General features: G+C 35.5%; 1 protein-coding gene across 7 annotated transcripts in view; it reads right to left on the bottom strand.

Moving 5' to 3' along the window:
- The window catches only part of Tfpi (tissue factor pathway inhibitor), a 74,585-nt gene extending 54,061 nt beyond the window's left edge, over nucleotides 1-20,524 (bottom strand). For 6 of the 7 annotated variants that reach the window (XM_029559094.1, XM_029559163.1, XM_029559207.1 and 3 more), the window contains exon 1: nucleotides 11,749-11,794. In XM_029559094.1, the coding sequence (XP_029414954.1) occupies nucleotides 11,749-11,755 (7 nt within the window). In that variant the 5' untranslated portion in view covers nucleotides 11,756-11,794. Of the gene's footprint in view, nucleotides 1-11,748; nucleotides 11,795-20,263 lie in introns of those variants that run through there. The other variant, XM_008826735.3, reaches the window with a different exon arrangement.
- Nucleotides 20,525-20,782: the final 258 nt, after the last annotated feature.

Below are 20,782 nucleotides of genomic sequence, written 5' to 3'. Positions count from 1 at the left end.
GACCCAGATTTGGTTCCCAGCCCCCATATGGTAGCTAAAAACCTTTAACTCCAGTTACAGGGGATCTGACACCATCCAGCCTCCACAGGCATTGCACCATGACATGGATACACTTACATACATGCAGGCAATACATTCATACACATAAAATAAAATTAATAAAAGCATTTTTAAAGAACCTTTAAAAGTAGCATTGTTAAAGGAAATGCTAATATTCATATAAGGCACATTTACACATTAATGTTTGGATTTGTTCTAATAAAAAATGACAAATAAGAATTTGAAAAGATAAGGAAAGGCAGTCATCATTTTGTAATAGAATTAAATTCCAAACCAAAGGCCAGTTTCTAGAAATTCTGAACATAAAATTTTATACATGAACTTTATATTGACAAATAAACTGATAAAAAAATAAAACACCTTCATTATTTAAGATAGGCAACCTTTAATGATCTGGTCCAGTTGGGAGGTCTGTCAAGAATGAATAATCAGGCCAGTTCAAGGTTGTTTTTCTTTGCTATCATTCCAAGCTAGCCAATAGGACTTGAAATGGATCTTCACATGTAGGGACACAAGGATGTTAATCCTAAAGCCACAGTGCTATCTCAGTTTCTAGGGCTGATATAACAAAATAGCACACAGAGGGTGACTTAAGCAGCTGGAATTAATTTTTTCCAGTGTAACTCAGTACAGCTTCTACTAAAGCACTGATCACTTTGGTTCCTGGAAAGGGTGGTCTCTGGCTTGCAAATGGCTGCTACTTTCTCAAAAAGTCCTCATGTGGCATCTCTGTGTGTGCACAGAGAAACACAGATAATAAACACAGGAAAACATTGTTCTGTGTGTTTGTCTTACCACAGAGCCATCAACCCTGCTTAATAAAAATTGCATCCTTAGATCTCATTTAACCTTAATTAACTCTTAAAAATATTTATTTCCATGGGGCTGGAGAGATAGTTCAGTGGTTAAGAACACTGGTTGTTACTCCAGAAGATCTGGGTTCGAATCCCAGGTAACAAGTATCCATAACTCCAATTCCAGGGTATCCGATGGCCTCTTCTGTCGTCTGTGGGCATTGCACAAGATGGGTGCACTTACGTACATGCATGCAATATACTCACACACATAAAATAAAAGAAAAAAAAGAAAAAAAATATTTATCTCCAAATACTGTCACATTTGGGGCCAGGCTCCAACACGTGAATCTAAGACCACAGTTTAGTTTATAGCATCAATTTCCAGAATCTTTAAGGAAGTGCCTGGTAAAACTGTGTCATAAATAAAGGCCACTGATTTTGTCAGTTGCCTTGGGGAGCAGGTTCATCAGCCCTAAAACCTATCTTCTTAAACCAACTCTCCTCTTTTCTGACAGCTACAGATTTCTGTGTTCCATTTATTCTTTAAATATGAAACTTAAGTTGTGGCTGGCCAAGGCTTATCACATTCCTATCAAGAAGCAGAAATCACAGGTGTAAGAAGCACAGCTCCTTACCACTTTGCCCACATTACCTCTCCTGTCCATGTTTCCTCTCCCCTCCCTTCTTTCTTCTTGGCTAAGACAGGACACATGTCCTAGGAAAATGAGTATTCTCTTCACTCACGTCCAGTAAAAGATTTTTTTTTAATTGATTTAAGAATTTCATTGATGAGCCTTTAAAGTTAATATGAATGCTACACAGCAGGAAAGCATACCCTCCCTGCCAAGCCTTTCTCTACCTCACCCTCAACTGTAAGTAACCACAAGTTACAGAGCAGAAAATAAGAACTGTACCCAAAATTTTGGAATAAGGTTTTTTGCAACTAACTGATTATGTGGGCAAACTATGGATGTTTTCACTATTTTTTTTTTTTTTTTTGTCTTTTTGAGACAGGGTCTCCCTGTAGCCCCAGCTGTCCTGGAACTCACTATGTAGACCAGGCTGGCCTTGAACTCACAGAGGTCTGCCTGCCTCTGCCTCCAGAGTACTGGAATTAAAGGCATGTGCCTGGCATTTTCATTATATTTTGAAAGTAGTTTTTGTTATAATTTTTCAAAGAAGTAGTCCGTAATAAATTTCCTAAGGACCTAAAGGCAGGATATTTACTACAGATTTCAGGGAAATGACTACTCATTATTACTAATACAAAAAGAATCTAGCAAGACATTATCAACTAAAGCAAAGAGGACTTTTTGATCAGTTCCGTCTGACAGGGCCTCTTTACCTCCCCACTCCTGGAAGTCCATCCTATGTAGTTGAACACAATGGGAGCACTGCTTCTATGTAAAATTTATGCTCAAATGGCATCTTCTGAGAGCACTTTGCACACAACAGACAAAATAGCTCCATGGTTATGTCTGTGTGCATGCATATACTCATGTTGACATGTGTGTGTGTACATGCATGTTGGGAATAAGTATACACATGTGCGTATGTGTGCATGGAGGCCTAAGGTTGATGCCAGGCGTCTTCCTCAATCACTCCCCACCTTTTATGTTGGGGAACGGTCTCTCTCTGAACCTTGAGTTCACTGTTTCAGGTATTCTCTCTAAACAACTTGCTTTTTCCTACTATCTGCCTCCTGAATGATGGGATTATAGACATGCTTCTGGGCTCTGCCAGCTTTTACATGGGTATTTGACACTTCTGTCCTCATGTTTCTGCAGCAAGCACTTTACCTGTTGAACTTGCTCTTCAGCCCATTTACTGGCTGCTGGTGGAAAAAAGTCATCAAGAGTGCCCAAAGAGGAAACAGAGGTATGCATGTCATGGGGGTAGCCAACAGCTTTCTAATTGAATTTAAGGTCTACTCCAGAGGAAGGAACTCATGCCCGCTGCTAAAAACCTGGCCAAGAACTTATGGGCCACGGGACATAGGCCCTGAGGACAATCTACTACTGTTTCGCTAAATAGACATAGTACCAAACTGCTTGCTAAAGGCCTCTTCTTGTATACAGTTTGGTGCAGCTCTCACCCATCATCAGAGTGGCTTCTCTTTGCAGTAGATAACTGTCAATACAGAGATTCACAACTGGTCAAAGTGCAGAGAATATGTGACTATGGAGTACCCAATCCTAAATAGAACATCTATATCACATCCTTCCTTCCGTGTTTAGGAAACATTGAGGAAGAAAGGGTGGAAAATTATAAGAGCCAGAGGTTGAGGAGGACTTCTGTGAAGTAGTGTCTTCTGGACACAGAGCCTTTGCATGCACAAACTCAGAGCAACCGAAGCTGCCTGCATAAAATATGTAACCGAAGCTGCCTGCATAAAATCTGTACAACATCTAGACAGTCAACATTCCAGCATGAATAGGGAAGGTGCTCACGAGACGCCACCTAGTAGGGAAATATTGGAAATTTGGGGTTGATGGGGATGGAAGAGTCATTTATCTTTATGGTGCACCCATAGCCATACCTCCAGTAAATGGCCCTACATCCTCGTGCATACTGGCCGCACTAATTGGATGGGGTGGTTTAGAAAAAAAGTAAATATGGTTGGGTGGGAGAAGTGGTGGAAGAAATAGGAGGGGATGGAGTAGAGGGGGTGATTTGATCAAAACACATTGTATACCTGTATAAAATTATCGAAATGACCAGAATTACCATTTTATTTCACACACACACAGACACACACAGACACACACACACACACACACACACACACACACACACACAGGTGGGGGAGGAATTTGAGAAATAATTTTGAAACTAAAGATTTTCTTGTTATGTTTCTTATGGAAGAAAGAATTTGTTGTCTTTTTCCAAATGACAAGGAATCATGAACTTTTGAAATGTGAAAGCTTGATGGTTTCTCTTAGAGAAATCGAATATTAATAACTTTTTATTAAATCGTTTCTGGGCTGTTGAGAACCTGAACAATCAAATCTGGGTAACTTTTGTATTCAAAATTTGAGCAACCCTTCCCTTTAGACATCAGAATTAAACATTTGATTTATGCAAAGCTGGATTTTTATCAATTGAACAGAGATTAATGATAAAATGGACAAGACTTTGGAAAGTGTTTGGTAAAAGAAAACACATAGATGGTCTATAATATAATCATTGAGTAATAAGTTTTCTGTCACATGTATGTCCATTGTACAGAAATGCCTGCAATTCTTTTATCTGGTAAAATTCTACTTGTGAACTAAAAATATGAAAATGGTTTAACATTCATATTTATTTTAGCATAGAAAATAATACCACGTGTTAAATAATATAGATCTGCAATAACAATTATTTTATATTATTTTATATATTCATCCATCAAATATTTTATTCTACAAAGCTGATTAGTGATGATAAGACGATTATGTGGGGAATATACAAAGTAATAGAAATTTTGAAACCTCTTCACACAAAAAAGGAAAACATTGATAGTAAAGGAAAGATACATGGTTTTATAAGAGAAGATATATAAATTTTGTGAGATTGTATTATTTTTGCAAATTTTCCTTAAAATTTTAAATGTTAGTTTGGCCATCTTGCTTATTGGTTCATGCAGCAACAGTAATCTGTCTCTTAGCCATCAATGTGGTCATAGATCTAGTACGCAGAGGCTTGCCTCTGCCTACTTAGGGGACAAATCTTAAATCTACATTCATCATAACGATTCTAATTCTTTTACAGTGTTTGGTTTACATATCTGTACATAATAAATCTCTGACTAGGGGGATATGAAGCAATGTGTTTGATCTTGTTGGGTTGCTGGAGTGCTTTTGAAAATGATCTTTGTTCTAAGTGTAACTATCTGTGAAGATCCACATGAAATCTCCTTCAGCTTCTATAGATGTCAATGTGTGACTAAAGTGGCCATCAGGTGACAGTGACTAAACGAATTGATTTGTTGTGAATGACGAGACTCAGATGGACAGACCTGAATCCATGCTGAGCTAGACAGTCAATATGTCTTACCTCTGTGCTTTGTGTCCTAGGGGATTATAACTTGGTCCCAGTAATTTTAGCTGTGTCATATAAGATTGTTTTCTTTATGACAACAAAAAGTAATTTGATTATTATTTTGCTATTTTCGTGTTTGTGAACAAGATTTTAACCATTTTTTGTGTATAATTTTGAGGCCCTCTCTAGCCATAAATGGCCTTGAACTTGCTATGTAGACCAGGCTGGCTTCAATCTCACAGCTATCTGCTTGCCTCTGGCCTCCCAGTGCTATGATTAAGGCTTGCTCAACCATACCTGCCCACAGGCATATTAACCAATTATAAAAAACAAAAAAAACAAAAAACTTCTTTGGTTGTAAGGTGCTTGAGAGGATGAGAAAATTCCTACTATAAGCCTACAAAGCCAAAACAGAATCTTCTTTTCTTTCAAATTCTGCTGAGAGCTGGCGAGATGGTTGAGCAGGTGAAGGCACTTTGTGGCACAAGCTTAGCAACTTGGGTTTGATTGTTTGAACCCATGTTAAAGTCAAAGGAGACAATCAACTTCATTTTCTTCTGACACATTTTAAGATTTTGTAGACCAAAGATAAAATAGAAAAACAATGAAACAAATCATCCAAGACTGGACAAATCCATATTAAAATATGAGAGATTTAAAAACAGAACAGAAATGAAGAAAAATAAAACTCAGAAAATTCTCATGTTCTACTGATTCATCTGTTTGCTTAAAGATTGACTAATCCAGTAGTGAAACTCATTTGGATTTGGCTCTAGTTACAGGGAAGGGTAATTTTCTAGGGAATTGCTTAATGTGAAATTCCCTAATGTCATAACATTTCCGTATTTGAAATGGTGATCATTTTACTGATTACAATATCTTATTCTTCTCATTTGAGTTTCAGAAGTAGTTGTCACACATAGTTTTACATGACAAGGGAGTTTTCATTTGGAATAAAGCTGCTAAAAGCTTTTGATTGTGTGTTTCTAACTTCTTGTTAATCATAATTTGAACAAAAAGAAAATGGAAAATAATCTCATGAAAAGAGAGCAACAACAGAGGCAGAAAGAGAAATATCTCCACGTTACAACAAATCAGCAAGCAGCATTATCCTATTACTAGTGTTTAAAACACTAAACACATAGATGGAGATAAATCACACAACCGTGTACTACTAGTGATGAAAACCTAATAAATTTAAGTGTATGAAATAGCTTGGCATTTTTTATGAATAAACCAAGACTAAGAAACTCATTTTTTAGGAGTGGGGTTCTGAGATACACACTCATGTTGTAGTCCTGGGTGGTCTAACTACAAACCAGGCTGGTCTCAAATTTACAGTGAGTCTCCAGTCCCTGTTTCTTAAGGATTACGATTAGAGGTGTGCCACTGTACCTGGCCTTATATCCCCATCTGTACTCCTGATGGGAACAGGGAATAAAAACTGGCCAGGTAATGCAGGGGCTTCAAAGCAACACTTCAGAGAATGTCCTGGCTGGAGTTTAGGATTGCCAGGTGAGAGCTCTAGTTCCTGTTTCCCTGTTATCTCCTAAATGACTATCTCTGCCTAGAGGAAAGAGTGACTAAGTGACAGGTACAGGGTATCTCTCTTTTTTCCCCTCTCTCTGCTTCCCCATTTCTCTGTTTCTCCAACCTATGAATCTGTAACAAACTTTTCTCTAAAATTCACCCTTTGTGGTTCATAAATTTCATTATTCAAATTCACGAGGCAAGAGCCCAAAAACCACTGGCTCAAGTCAGCTCTGGGGGCGACTGAACTTTCAGGACTTCAGCTCCCTGAAAAAGGTGCTTGGTTCTCAAAGATACCCCAATATTCCCAAAGGTTCCATCTCTACGTAAGACACTGCAATATTCCCATATCATTCACATCCTGGCAGAGCTTCAGTTCACAGTAAGAAGTGGTGACCTCAAGGAAAAGGCAGCATCAAGCTTTAGAAAAATCCAGTATTCCCATAAAAAGGAAAGCTTTTGTAACCTAGTTTGGAATTCAGATGAATTATATGTTCTGGAAATTAGCATTTAATCAAACACTAAATAAGAAACTTCTATTAGGGGCCCCAAACAACAACAGCAGCAACAACATCAAAAAGACACAGGCAGTGTAAACCGAAAAGCATCAATTCAAGAATTTCTTTTCTTATTTTTAGTGTTTATATTTTTGAAAAAGAAAATAATAATGTTTCCTAAAAATAACAGTGAATAGTAATTCTTATTACTAGTTAATAGAAATGAGTTAGAGCTTTGGATGTAGAGAAGGAAAAACGAAGACAACGCCAAAGGGTCTTTTTGATGGTAACAAATACCTTTTACTTTGGCCACTCTGCACATAGCTATCCAGAACCACGGAAACCCTATTAGAAATAATGTGTGGAGGCATTTTGCCTTGATTTTATAGTGAAATTTGTAAGGTGCTTTTTTTCAAAAGAAAGACATTAAACTTTTTATTTTGCTGTTCATCACCATGGCTCCCATTTTGATACTGTTTCAATTTTTTTTTAACAGCAAAAGCTCTGGGGCTACAGAAATGGCTCAATGGTTAGAACTGGCTGCTCTTGCAGTGGATCTGGGTTTGATTCCCAGCACCCACATGGTGATTAACAACAGTCTAGTAACTAACTCCAGTTCCAGGGAAATCCAGTGCCCTCTTCTGACCTTCCCAGGCATTGCACAACATGGATGCACTTACATGTTTTTAAGCAATACACTCATACTTATAAAAAAATAAAGTATTTGAAAGCAAAAGTTCTTTCTAACATGCTATCTTTCATTTATTTAGGGAAAAAAACACACACAATGTAGGCTTCCAAAATACAATTCTGCTTAACTATTAAATGAATTTTGTATTGAGAGTAGAAAGAATTCAATGTATTAAACATCAATGTATTTACCTGATATACATATTAGGAAAGTGAATGATATATAGAGACCTGTGCCTGTCTATGACTATGTTTCTGATTTTTTATATCTTTTCTCATAGGGTAGGCAAATTATATTTAAGGACTAAATTATCTGTCTTACTTATCTACAATCATCTATGTATCTATCATCTATTTATATTTATATTTTCTGTTCAATTAATGTATCAGTTAATAGTAATATATTGATTCATACTGAGTGTGATATTTATGAACAAGAAGTATTTGTTTGTGTAAGACATGGAAAGACAGTTGAGATTTCTAATAGGGTTCACATTAGTATCATGATTCGTGACTTCTGGTAGATTGATATTTATTGTTGTTTTTTAAATTTCTAGGATCAATAGCTGATGCTAAGACAGTTTTTTTTCATTTTCCTTCTAAGTCCATTTCTATCCTAGACATTTTCCTTGCTTAGAGAAATTCACTGGAGAATTTTCAAATTTATCCTTAATATCTCAGCTCAAAGAATGAGAAAAGGAGAACAAAATGTTAGTTTATGCATGAAAATTTCACTGAAACATGACCATTTTATGTCCTTTAAGAAAAAGAGGAGGAAATATTATGTTCAATGCATCTGAGGCTATACATTCACAACATATTAGTTTCATATGTACAATAAATAAGGCATTGTTCTCAAATATTAGCTAGAGTTTTTAACCTTAAATACAACAAACATGGGAACTCATTAATTATTCATTTTCTTAGTCCTGTCAGTGAGAGTATTTCTTATAATAAAAATCAATGTCAATGTGGAAAAAACATAGAATTCTTTTACTGCTGTAATGGGAAGTATTTGGAAGCAATATGAACTTGATTCAGAGGAAATTACAGCTCTTGGTGACTATACCCATCTGTTCAAATTAAATCCAGGGATTGGCTATTCTGAATTACCATTCTAAAAGTGCAGGGAGCCCCAAGCAACAAGTCATGGTTTCCCAGGAGCCATTATTAAATTCATCTTCAGGACCTTTCCAGTTGTAGATTAAAATACCAGACCCACGAAAGAATGAGAAACCTATAGATCATAGGCAACTGGTGTCACTTGTTTTTGAATTCACTGCATATAATAAATAGGTATTGTTTTCTTTTTTCATGGCCCTGAATGCTCTTTTTACATTTTTATAAAGACTGGATAGTCAAAATTGCATTTTTTCTATCCAAGCATGACATATTCATGCATTCAGATAAAGAGGAATTAGCTAATGTTATCATCTGAAGTATAATGATGTTTTTCTGGGAATGCAAACTAGTTTTGACTTTTATATAAGTTGCCTCAAATTCTAATAGGTTAGTTATTTTTGTTTTGAGGTATGGTCTTATGAGTCCAGGCTTACCTGAAACTCTCTGTGTATCCAAGAATAACTTTCAACTTCTGAATGTCTTGCCTGTACTTCTCAAGTGCTGGATCACAGGCATATACCTCTTTGCTCAATTTGTGGCATGTTGGAGACCAAACCCAGGGTTTTGTGCATGCTAGTCACTTATCTACAAATTGAGCTACACTCCAGCCCCTAGTTATATTTATTTATAAATGATTAAATTTATCATATTTTATGCTTGCTATATCTTATAAAATATATAACAAAAAAGTTCATATAGTCAATTCTAACTTTGAAGATGATGACAATTGAATTTGCTTATTGAAATGTAATTATAAAACTGAAAGAGATCTTAAAATTTAATATCTTCCTTGTTTTATTAAAAGATCATGTTTTCTCTTATTGAAGATTTCTTATCCCTAGACTATATTACCCTAACCCTACCTGACTAGCTAATTAACTACTGTATATATTAACAACTACCTACCTACCTACCTACCTAACTAACTAACTAACTAACTATTTTCCTTATTTTCTTGAGCACATCTCAAGTGCATTTTTAATGCCAGGGTAAAAACTTTTAGGAGACATTAAGGAAGCTATAGAAGAACACTTCTGGATGACCATATACCCATGTCTTTTATACGTGAGTTTTCCAACATGAATTACGGAAAGGGTAGGTGGCTCCTGTGTTCCTTTCCCTCTGAATTGGAAGAGGGGCAGTGATAGTTGAGAATGTTGGTGAAAGGAACTGAGTAGTGACATGGAGTAATGTGGCAATGATGTTGTTACCCTGAAAAATTTCATTTACTCTATAGATCTTAATTAGTGATTGCAAACCCAAAATGTTTGAAGAAAGTTTTATCCAGAACTGATCATATACACAACAAAGATCTGCCTTGCTATGTGATAAGGCTAATCTATATTTCCCCTATTTTATAACTTCCTTCAGTGGGCAAATACTCCAGCAATTCCTTAAGCAAAGAAATATATTAAAATAATAACACTAGGAATTCTGGATGTAGAATAAAATTATTGGATCTGGGAGTGGAGAGATAGCTCAGCGATTAAGAGCACTGGCTATTCTTGCAGAGGGCCTGGGTTTGATTCCCAGCACCCACATGGAAGTTAACAACTGTCTGTACCTCCAGTTCTAGGGGATCTGATGCCCTTTTTTGACCTCCATAGGTGCACTTACACTCATGCAGGCAGTACACTCATACACAAAAAATAAAATTAACAAATAAAATAAAAAGACTTGATAATTAGCAGATCAATTACTTTTCTCAAACTTGTTAATATTCTACAACAGCTCTGAAATTTGGATGCCATCATTGTCTTATTGTGTGTTTGCTTGCTTCATTTGCTAAGTGGGTTTTCTAAATGATACTAACCTTTATTTTCCTCTTTTTATTTTGTTTGAGTGGCTTTTTTATGTGACAGGGCTTCACTGTGTAGCCCAGGCTAGTCTCAAAAATTTCATCTTCCTGCCTCAGCATATCAAGTATGGAGACTAATAAGGCTAAAACCCCAGAAGTTAAAAAAAGGTATGCACCAACTAGAACAAGGCACACATGTAAAACTATGTAAAACAATGTAAAACTAGATTCAGAAACCAATATAAATTATATCTACAATTATTGTCATTCAGATTTGGCTGTTTGCCCATATTTATATAAACGATTGAGCAGTAAGCCACTGAAACCATAGTTTCATGTAAGAAAAAAGTTTCTCTGTATGGAAATAACTAGGAAGGAGTAGAGAAAAGGTAATTAAGAGAAATTATCATAGAAAATATTTTGAAATAGTAATTTGTATTTCCTGATAAACTCTAGATGTCCCAGGGAAATAATGTTGAGTACGCTGGAAGTATCCACTGAGCAAATCAGAGCTTGATTGTTTTTAAGCCTGTGGAAGTTATTTGCCATGTAAATTAGTAAAGTGTAATCTTACCTTTCTGAACAGCTGTTATCATAGATATACAATGAACATATCAACTTCTTATCCAAGATGTAATAACTTGTTTATAGCAATAGTGAATAGATACATGCAAGTATGTTTACTGATCTATTACCATACCTGGACTACAATAGGTAATAAGTGTGTTTATCATGTTCAGGGAATTTAATCAATTATAGAATCTGTGCTCTTAAGTTTTTTTCTTTTTAAGTTCATTCTTTGCTTTTAAAGAAATTAGTAAAACATACATTAAAAAAAAAAACAAAACAAAACAACTCTCCTACTTCCAGTCAAAATTGATTAAGGAAGACTAGATTTACCCCATTACCTGTAAAGAAAAGTAAAATATATGAAATAACGGTCAGTGGAAGGCAGTGGCACCATAGAGAAGGAACACAGAGCTCCACTCTATGCTCCAGCATTGTGCTGGAAGAGGTTCCACACTGAAGTTCAGGGAGGGGAACTGTGGAGAGCCCAGGGATCTACCTGAGTTTAGGAGACAAGTAAGAGTATGGTGAAGGCTCCTATTGCATGCTGAGCAGAGTAGGTATAGAGCACTCTACAGAACAGATACATTAGAGGAAATAGCACCTAGAGCCGTGTAAAGCTGGGAACATTTCCCGTCATCAAATTAAAAAATTTGCAACTTACGGAGCATCCGGTACAGTACTCAGATGGTTGTTTGCTTCAGTAATGGGGAAATAATTAACCACAGAATCAACATTGCTTTCTTCCTGACTAACAAAACATAAGAGCAACACAACTGAATGCCAAATTATTTCCTAGCAATTTAATGGCAACCCAGAACAGAACACAAGGGTATTAATAAAAATACAACATATCTAGCACCAACAGGATAAAATTCACAGTATCAACAATTCATATCCAAATTGCTAGATATGCAAGGAATGGAAATTATAACCCACTTTAGTTAAATGGAATAGAATGAAAATAGATAGTAGAAAATATATATTAGAACTGTCAGTTAGGGCTAGGGTGACATCTCAGTTAGCAAAGTGCCTGCCTTGCAAACATGAAGACTAGGGTTCGATACTTAAAAGCCATGTAAAATAACCTGGCACAATGCAACAACTGGCCAAAATATAGAGAATAAGAGACTACAGAGTGCATGTCCCTGGATAGGTCCTGTATTAGACCTCACCCACCCAGGCACCATTGCAGAAAATGAGGCAAAAAGATTGTAAGAGCCACAGGTGGTGCATGACCATAAGGAAACATAGGCTCCCCAATTTCTGGGAAATTGCTCATATGAACTTACAACAGTGGTGACATCATTCACAAGACCCTTGCAAACTCACCTAGACAAAACACAACATAGGTTGGGGGAAATGGGAAGGATGCCCTAACCTTACCCAAGAAACTATTGGCAGCTGATCACTGCTGGTGAGGGAGAGTTGGTCTTCTTTAAGGAATGGTGCCAGATAGGCTGAAAGGCTCCAGTGGAAGAACTCACACCCAGGGACATCTGGGTTCACAAACTTGACTCAATAGACCTTAACATATATGACAGAATGCAAGAAATCTAGTGGGCAGGCTATGAGGTGGGGGTGCATATAGGGGAGGGGGTCTAAATATGAATAAGCTCGATTGTATAAAATTCACAAAAATTCAATAAAAATTAGCCTGGTGTGATGGCACAGAACTGTAATCCCAATTCTTGGGAGGCAGAGACAGCTTGATTCCTGGGGCTTGCTGCAGCCTAGCCGCAGGTGAATAGTATCTTTGGTACAGCACCAATGTTTGTCCTTTGTTCTCCATATACATGTGCACATGCATCCACAAACATGTTCACAACACCCCCCCACACACACACACAAGATAAAAGCATAAAAAATAAAACCTCAATATTTAATTATTTTTTATAGGTCAAGTAGCTAGAGAAAATATTAAGAATATTAAGTAACAAATTGGAATATAAGAGTTCAATTTTAAAGAGGATATTAATAATATTTTAGATAAAATACATTAAATATTATAAATTTTTAGCAGGCAGAAAAGAATTAATAAACCTAATGATGGAAACTATTCAAATGAAATCACAGAGAGAACAAGATGAAGTAGCAAAAAATTGAGCATTTGTGAGCTGTGGGGTAATGCTGAGCATCCTACTAGTTTGTGTGAAGAGAATCGTGGAAGAGACGAGACAACATCTAGAATGAGGAATGAAAGAATGGAATTGTAGATTTCTATAACAGAAAAAAGGTGCTACATTTCAATCATGTAAAAATAATATTGTAAATGATTGCTTGGTGTTTGAAATCAATATAATAGTGTCCTGCATTAGTTACAGGAAAGGTAGAAATATTGTTTGAGAACAAAAGCAAACAGTTCAAGGCTGGAGAAAAGGAAGTATATTGTTTGAAGTTTCTTATGACTTAGGAGAAAGGCCTTATCACTTGAAGACCATATGAAAGGAATCAAAGATGTACATTCTAGAACCCCACAGCAATGCCAAAAGTAAAATAATTATACCAAATAATTCAACAAAGGAGATAAAATAATATGCATAATATTCATTCCAAAAGAATGCACAAAAAATGTAAAACTAAATGAAAAAAGAAACAAGATTACAGAAACTTAGTAGATTTAACCCACACATCACTTACTACTCAAATGTAAATACGACAAACTCCAATTTAAAGACAGATGTCTGTTTGAGGGAATTAGCCAGAACCAACTGTATATTGCCTAAAAATGACTTTTTGTGTAAACAAATAAGTTAAATGCACAATCGGATATATCCTGTTTACACCCACCTATATCACCCTGAAGTTACTATGCCAATATAAAATTATTCTTTAGGAAAAGTATATTACTAAAGAGAGTTGTTTTGTGGTGATAAAGATGAAAACTCACCAGGAAGTCAAATCATTCCTAAATGTTCACACACCTAAAAACAGTGTATCATATTTCACAAAGCAAAAATTGACAGTATATAATGAGGCACATAGACACAGAATTATAGCCTGATATTTAAATAAGTGTGCCTCAATATTCATAAGGGAGACTGTAGAAAGATACTTCATCAGGACATAGAAGATTTGATTTACCCTATGAATTAGCTTGATCTTGGTATTTATAAAATATCCTCTTCTGTGAAAGCATAGCACACATATCTTTCAAGTGCATATAGAATCCTTGCTAAGTTACAATATATTCAGAGTCATTAAGTCAGTCTCAGAAAGCTATAAATTATTCAAGTCATATAAATTATGTTCTCTTTTACTAATACAATTTTATTGGCAATAAGTAAAACAAAATAAGAAATTGAGGAAAATACTCTTACATTTGGAAAGAAATGAAACTATTCTGAGTAGACCATGGATCATTGTTAAAATCAAGCAGAATTCAGAGGAGATTTGAAATGAATTTAAATCAATACATCAAAACACAAACTAAAGTAATATCTAGAAAATTATATAGCAAAAATTAATAACAATAATAACAGAGTGGAAACCAATGAAATAAAAACATAAACTGTCAATGAAACAAAAATATGGCTCTTTCGTAAAACACAATTAATAAACTTCCAGGTACACTGATAAAAATTAAAATAAAAGATAAAAGGCTAACATAACCAATGTTGGGAACTAAAGGTTTGTATCATTATGGATTGAGCTATGAAGAAATACTATAACCTTATGCTAATAAATTTATAAACTTGAATACAACAGACTAGTTCCTTGAAATTTAGAAGGTACTAAATGTTCACCCCAAAAGAAATCGATAACCTGCATAATCCTATAACAAGTTTTAAAAAATTGAATAAATTACAAGTTTTCCACAAAGAAAACTTCTGCCTCGGGCAGTTACATTAGTAAATTCTTTCAAGAATTCAAAGTGGAACTGATACTAGCATTACATTAACTTTTTCAGAAAATTTAAGGGATGGTGAAAAATCCTTATTAAATGGGAGTTGCCCCGACACTGTAGAAATGTACTATGACTAACCTCCACACATCATGTCAAATTCTTCCAAAGACCCTGTTCTTATATATTTTTAATTTAGGAAACCAAAATATAATATTTATACTTTAAATTAATTAATTAAAAATATAAATAGATTATAAATGTAAAATTCTTCAAACTGAATACTTATCAACACTTTCATTTATTTATATATTTTTTAAATATTTTATTTTTTTATTTTATATGTATGTGTGAAATTGCCTGAATGTAGGTAAGTGCACCCATGTCGTGCAATGCCTGTGGAGGCTAGAAGAGGCTGCCAGATCCCCTGGAACTGTAGTTAAGGACAGTTGTTAGCTGCCATATGGGAACTGGGATTCGAACCCAGGTCTTCTGCAAGAATAGTCAGTGTTCTTATCCGCTGAGCCATCTCTGCAGCTCCATTTATTTATATTTTTAAAGGGTATGTCTGTGTGTGTCTGTGTGTGAGTATGTGCCTGTAAGTGCAGAACCCAGAAGAAGCAAAGACATTGAATCCCAGGGAGCTGGAGTTATAGGTGGTTGTGAGTCATCCATTATGCTTGCTGGGAATTGAACTTGGGTCTTCTGGAAGAGTAGTATGTGCTCTTAATTTCTGAGCCATATCACTTAGACCATTATTATAAATTTTAGTAACTTTTATTTGATAAAATAGATTTACCATAAAAATCTCACTTTAGAAATTTTAAATCTATAGCTCAAAGGCATTAATTCCATTCACGATACTGTGCAATCATCACCAATATCTGTTTTCAAATTTCTTCATCACCCCAAACAAACATCGTACTTTAAAAAAATATTTTATTTATTATTTTTATTTTATGTGAATGAGTGTATTGCTTGCATGTTTGTGAGTGCACCTGTGTCGTGCAGAGCTGCGGAGGTCAGAAGAGGGCTTCGGATTCTCCAGGAACTGGACTTAAGGACGGTTCGTAGCCACCATGTGGGTGCTGGGAATCCAAACTGGGTCCTCTGCAAGAGCAGTCAGTGCTCATAACTGTGGAGCTCTCTCTCCAGCCCCTAAACATTGTACATTTTAAGCAATATCTCACTATTTACACAGCTACTGGTAATCTCTAATCTACCCTTCATCTCAATGACTTTCCTCTTTTCACACATTTCTGTAGGTGGGATCCTATATCATTTATCCTATGACGCCTGACTCTTTTCAGTTAGTCTACCATCTTCAGATTCGTGGATGCATTATGTATCAGAACTGTTCTCTTTTTGCATTTAGTTACATGTGAAATTATTGGTACATACTGGGGAAAAGAAATAACCATTTGATTCATTTTCTGGAAGGACACTATGAGGGTTTGAACCTACCAAAAGATACTTTAAAATATTTGCAACAAGCAGCATGTTGTAGAGAATGGCACCGTTTCTGAAATTTCATTATTTTTACAGCTCTTAGTAGATTTTCTCTTGGTCACTTCCACGCATTTTTAAAGTACCTTCTGATTCCTGAAACCTTCCACCTCTCTGATCTCCTCCCACTCCTATCATTCCTCAATCCTCCCTACAAGAGCCTGTCCCAAATTCATCTTTTTTTTTTTTTTTGAGACACACTGAGTTTAATCAAAATCATTTGGTTGAGCATGGATTTCCATTTTAAGCCTCAAGAAATGAAGAATGAGGTGTTTTTCAAGGTCAGTTATTATAGCATTGAAGGTTTTAGTAGAAACAGATAAGAGTCAAACACAGAAAGAAGGATGAAATGAAGTCAAAAGCAATGTGATGTCACTAACAATGCAGGAGAGTTTCGAAGTGCCAGTACCGCATTAATTTCTATTATTAAGAAATTATTTTTTGATAGTTTCATTTTTGTATATTATGTGCTTTAATCAAACCCATCCCCAATCTCTCTCCTGCAATTCTTCCCCTATCCCCCCCCCCACTTTTCTTTGGTAGCTTCATGTAATTCAATGCATTGAATTCATGAATTCATCAATGCTGCCTCTGTGGGCATGGGTATAGAACAATCATCTGGAGCATGTTTAGCCTCTCCAGGACCCTTCCGTGAAAAATCCTGAGTTTTGCTCTGGCAGCAGTCATCAGTTACCCACAGCTCCTCAGCTGGGGTGGGCTTCGTGAGCCCTTCCCTCTTTGACGCTGGGCCGGGGTTTTGGTTGATTTGATTTTTCACAGTTCTTGAGCATGTGGTTATACCTGATGTGAGTTCATGTGTGCGAAGCAGTGCCACGTTGTTAACGTCAATCAATATTTACATGCTATCAGTGTCCTACTTATAGGCATGCTCACTCTCCTGATATTGAATGACATTATTATACCTTAATCAAAACCAGACACCATTTACTGAATCAAATTTTGATTTTATTTGTTTTTCCACAATTCCAAGCCTCTCCACACATCTGTGGTCTATCAGATGAAATAATTGGAATAGGGTGATTGCAGCTTAGACACATCTACTGCAGATCATATCCTTTTTTTCTGTTTAAAAATAACCACAAAATATGGTTGCTCCAGCCAAGAGAGAACATTGAACCTCAAAGGAAAGCCTGAAGAGAGTTGACCTGACCTGGCTCCAACAGATGTTATCATTGTTTTCTGGGAGAAGAAGCAAAGAGTTTCTTCAGCCTTCAAGGTTGGCTTCAGCCTTGGGCAATAGAATTTTAGGCTTCCATTCCACATGACATTTGGCAATTTGTTTTGACTATAGGAAGAGAAGGACAATGAGTCCTTGGAGTTGGTGTATAATACTAAGAAAACATCGAGTGTCTCAGAGAGCAAAGAGTGATGATCTAGCATCAAAACAACTGACCAGGGAAACACACATTCTTTCCTTGGTTTAGTGAGGCTGAGTTTCCAAAAGCAAGGAAGGACTTCATAGACATTCCATCTCTACTGAGGTTAGATTTTTTCTAATGAATACTGTAATAATGAAAAAGAAATATAATGTTCCTACATTTCAACAAAAGATACTAGTACTATCTTTGATGCATTTAAAAATATCTCTATGATTTAAAAAGGCACCCCCCCAGTTTAAATTCCTTTAATGGGTTAAATATTGTATATATTAAATAACAGAACTATGGCTGGTTGGCAAACGTGTTTACTGAGGCTAGATAAGTTAGATAAGATTGTCATATAATTCTTAGATCATGTCTACATAGCCAATATAAATTTCTGATTAATTACTCCATTTTTATCTATATTAGTATTCAATTTATACTAAAAAGTAAGATTTTAAAAGTCTTACTCTCTTTCCCTTCAACTGTCATATTAGCTTTCTTTCATTTTTCTTGCAAAGGGCTTACTTAGCATTTATTTTCCTTCTTTTAAGAAGGTATATAAGTTGAAATCTGTCTTTAATCAACCATCCTCAAAGAATCTATATCCAATTTTCCCTTGCTAGGCATCCTGGAAGTCGACTGTGCTTGGAACTTGGTCTCCTCTAGTAGCTGGTCATTCTGGACACTGACCTTGCCATTTTGAATATGTAAATAACAAAGATCAGGAAATTAATACTTAAAGGATAAGTAAATTAGCATTATGAAAACAGCATTTAACACAAAACATTTTTCAATTCCATGTATTAATATATTTAAACTTAAAATTTACCACAATAATAGGATTTTCTCAAATACATGAACAACTAACAAGCAAAGTGTGGAGCTCCATCTGCTCTCAGTATGGAACACCAGTGATTAGAACCGAAGCCTCATTTCCAAAAGGAAGGATTTGATCTAATTACCAGAGGTATAAATGCTTCTACATATCAGAGTGCTCCTCTTGAAGAAAACACAAACCAAACAATTACAGGAGCAGTTCCACGCTTCTAATAGAGAGAGAACCTGTACGTGCGTATGTATGTCTATGTGGATGTTGCATTAAAGTTTTACAAGATGCCATAGCCACCTGAAGAAGGCAAATTTGATTTGCCATTATAAATTCTCAAATTGTTAAAATTATTTTTAAACTTTAATACTTATCTTTAGGTTTTATGTTAATATGTTATCTGTATTTACACTGATATTAAAAATCTCCATGGATCCCATTAATATATCATTTTATTAACCCAGGAGGGTCCAAATAATATTTTATACTCAAATTTCTCAACTCTTCATTCTTTAGTATGAAGAATTGGGTAAGATATGAGTAATATGCTTTGAAGTAATCATTTATTAGACCAAAGTACTTAAAACAATCCTCATAGTATTTTATGGCTTTGTCAGGTTCTCGCCCTTGTCACAGTTTTTCCCCTCTGACATAAACGCTGTGTCTTTACGCAGAAAAATGTAACCCTCTGGGTTGTATGCTTCCTGCTTGACTTTGCCCGTGGTGTTTACGTTATCTCATTTTATACAAAGTCATTTGTGACTAATTTCCAGAGCACTGAGTCACACTGTGACTGTTGCTATCTTTTCTTTTCTCCCACATGGCACAGCTCTTGACTTTCACATTTTGGTAGTTCTTTTATATAAATGAGCCTTTTCCATAATTAATTGTCACATTATATTATTGTGGGTGTATAATTCTATGTACTTTCTGTATCACCAGAAGCAAAATTTAATCATTTCATAACCACTGAAGAAAATGGCATTAACTCACATATATTTATCACTATTGCTTTAATTTATAAAATTGTACACTATAGAGATTTAATTCAAAATATTCTTAGTTAAGCATCTTAGAACATAAGCTTTGTTCTTTCACAGACTTGTGAAAATATTTCTTTAAAGAGATTAGTGGTGGTTTAAAATACTCAAATTATAAGAATTGTAATGTGTATGCTTTATCTGAAATATTATCAACTAACAGCAATATTTCTTTAAACAGAAGGCTGACAGGCATTCATTATTACAGCGTTTTATCTGTTACTAAGCAAATTTAAAGGCAAACAAACTTTCAAATAATTCCAGTTATCAGTGCATAATTTTATTAGTCTTAAAAAAAAAAGATGAAAGACTACATGTCACCAACGATGACTTACAGCCTCTGGTCTCAAACACAGAAATATTTTCCTAATACATTTTTTTCAAGAGCAAAATATAAATACTGAGAACTGAATTTTTCATTGTACTATGAGTCTACTTTGTTTATAAGGAAGAGCTGATTTTCAGTTTAGGAGAAGAGAGTGTGGTTCTCCTCTGACAAAATTTGCCTGCTTTTCTCCCAAGAAAAAGAAATAAAGACTATTTGTCATGATCTAAACAGTATTTTCTCAAGTACTCACAGCAAAATCTGAAGAAAGTTCTTGGAAAGATTTTGTTTCAAAATGGACTGGAGGTTAGTTTCTCTTCCATTTACTGTACAAAGAATTCTTCTCCACTTCGTTCCAGCAGACCAAGGAAGTAGGGAGTGGGGAACACTGGAAGAAAAGCAATCTGTTTCTGGGAGCAGAGGGAGGGTGAGGGAGGAATTTAAAGACTATTCGGCTAACGTCAGACGCTCTGTGTATCTGAGGAAAGAGGGAGTCCCGGAGTCTGCTTCAGAGATCACAGGCTGTTGGGAATAGCCTGGCTTCCTGTTAGGTCACGCCAGCTCTGACTCTACTCAGTCTCATTTTGCCAAACTATTCAGAAGTCCTTTTTTCCCCCCAAATGCAGGAAACAGATGAAGTAAAAAGCTTTTGCTAAGATTTCAGTCATGATCACTTTTAATATATTTTATTTTAGATTTTAGGATTCTTCTTATAAGAAATTTAAAAAGACTCACTCAGAATTTTTTTTCCAAAAGGTTACAACCATTTTAT

The sequence above is a fragment of the Nannospalax galili genome, unplaced genomic scaffold, assembly GCF_000622305.1.
Source record: "Nannospalax galili isolate Female #2095 unplaced genomic scaffold, S.galili_v1.0 scaffold790, whole genome shotgun sequence".
NCBI classification, from domain to species: Eukaryota; Metazoa; Chordata; class Mammalia; order Rodentia; family Spalacidae; genus Nannospalax; species Nannospalax galili.
The sequence above is the reverse complement of the archived record's forward strand: the minus strand, read 5'-3'. Positions and strand labels throughout refer to the sequence as shown.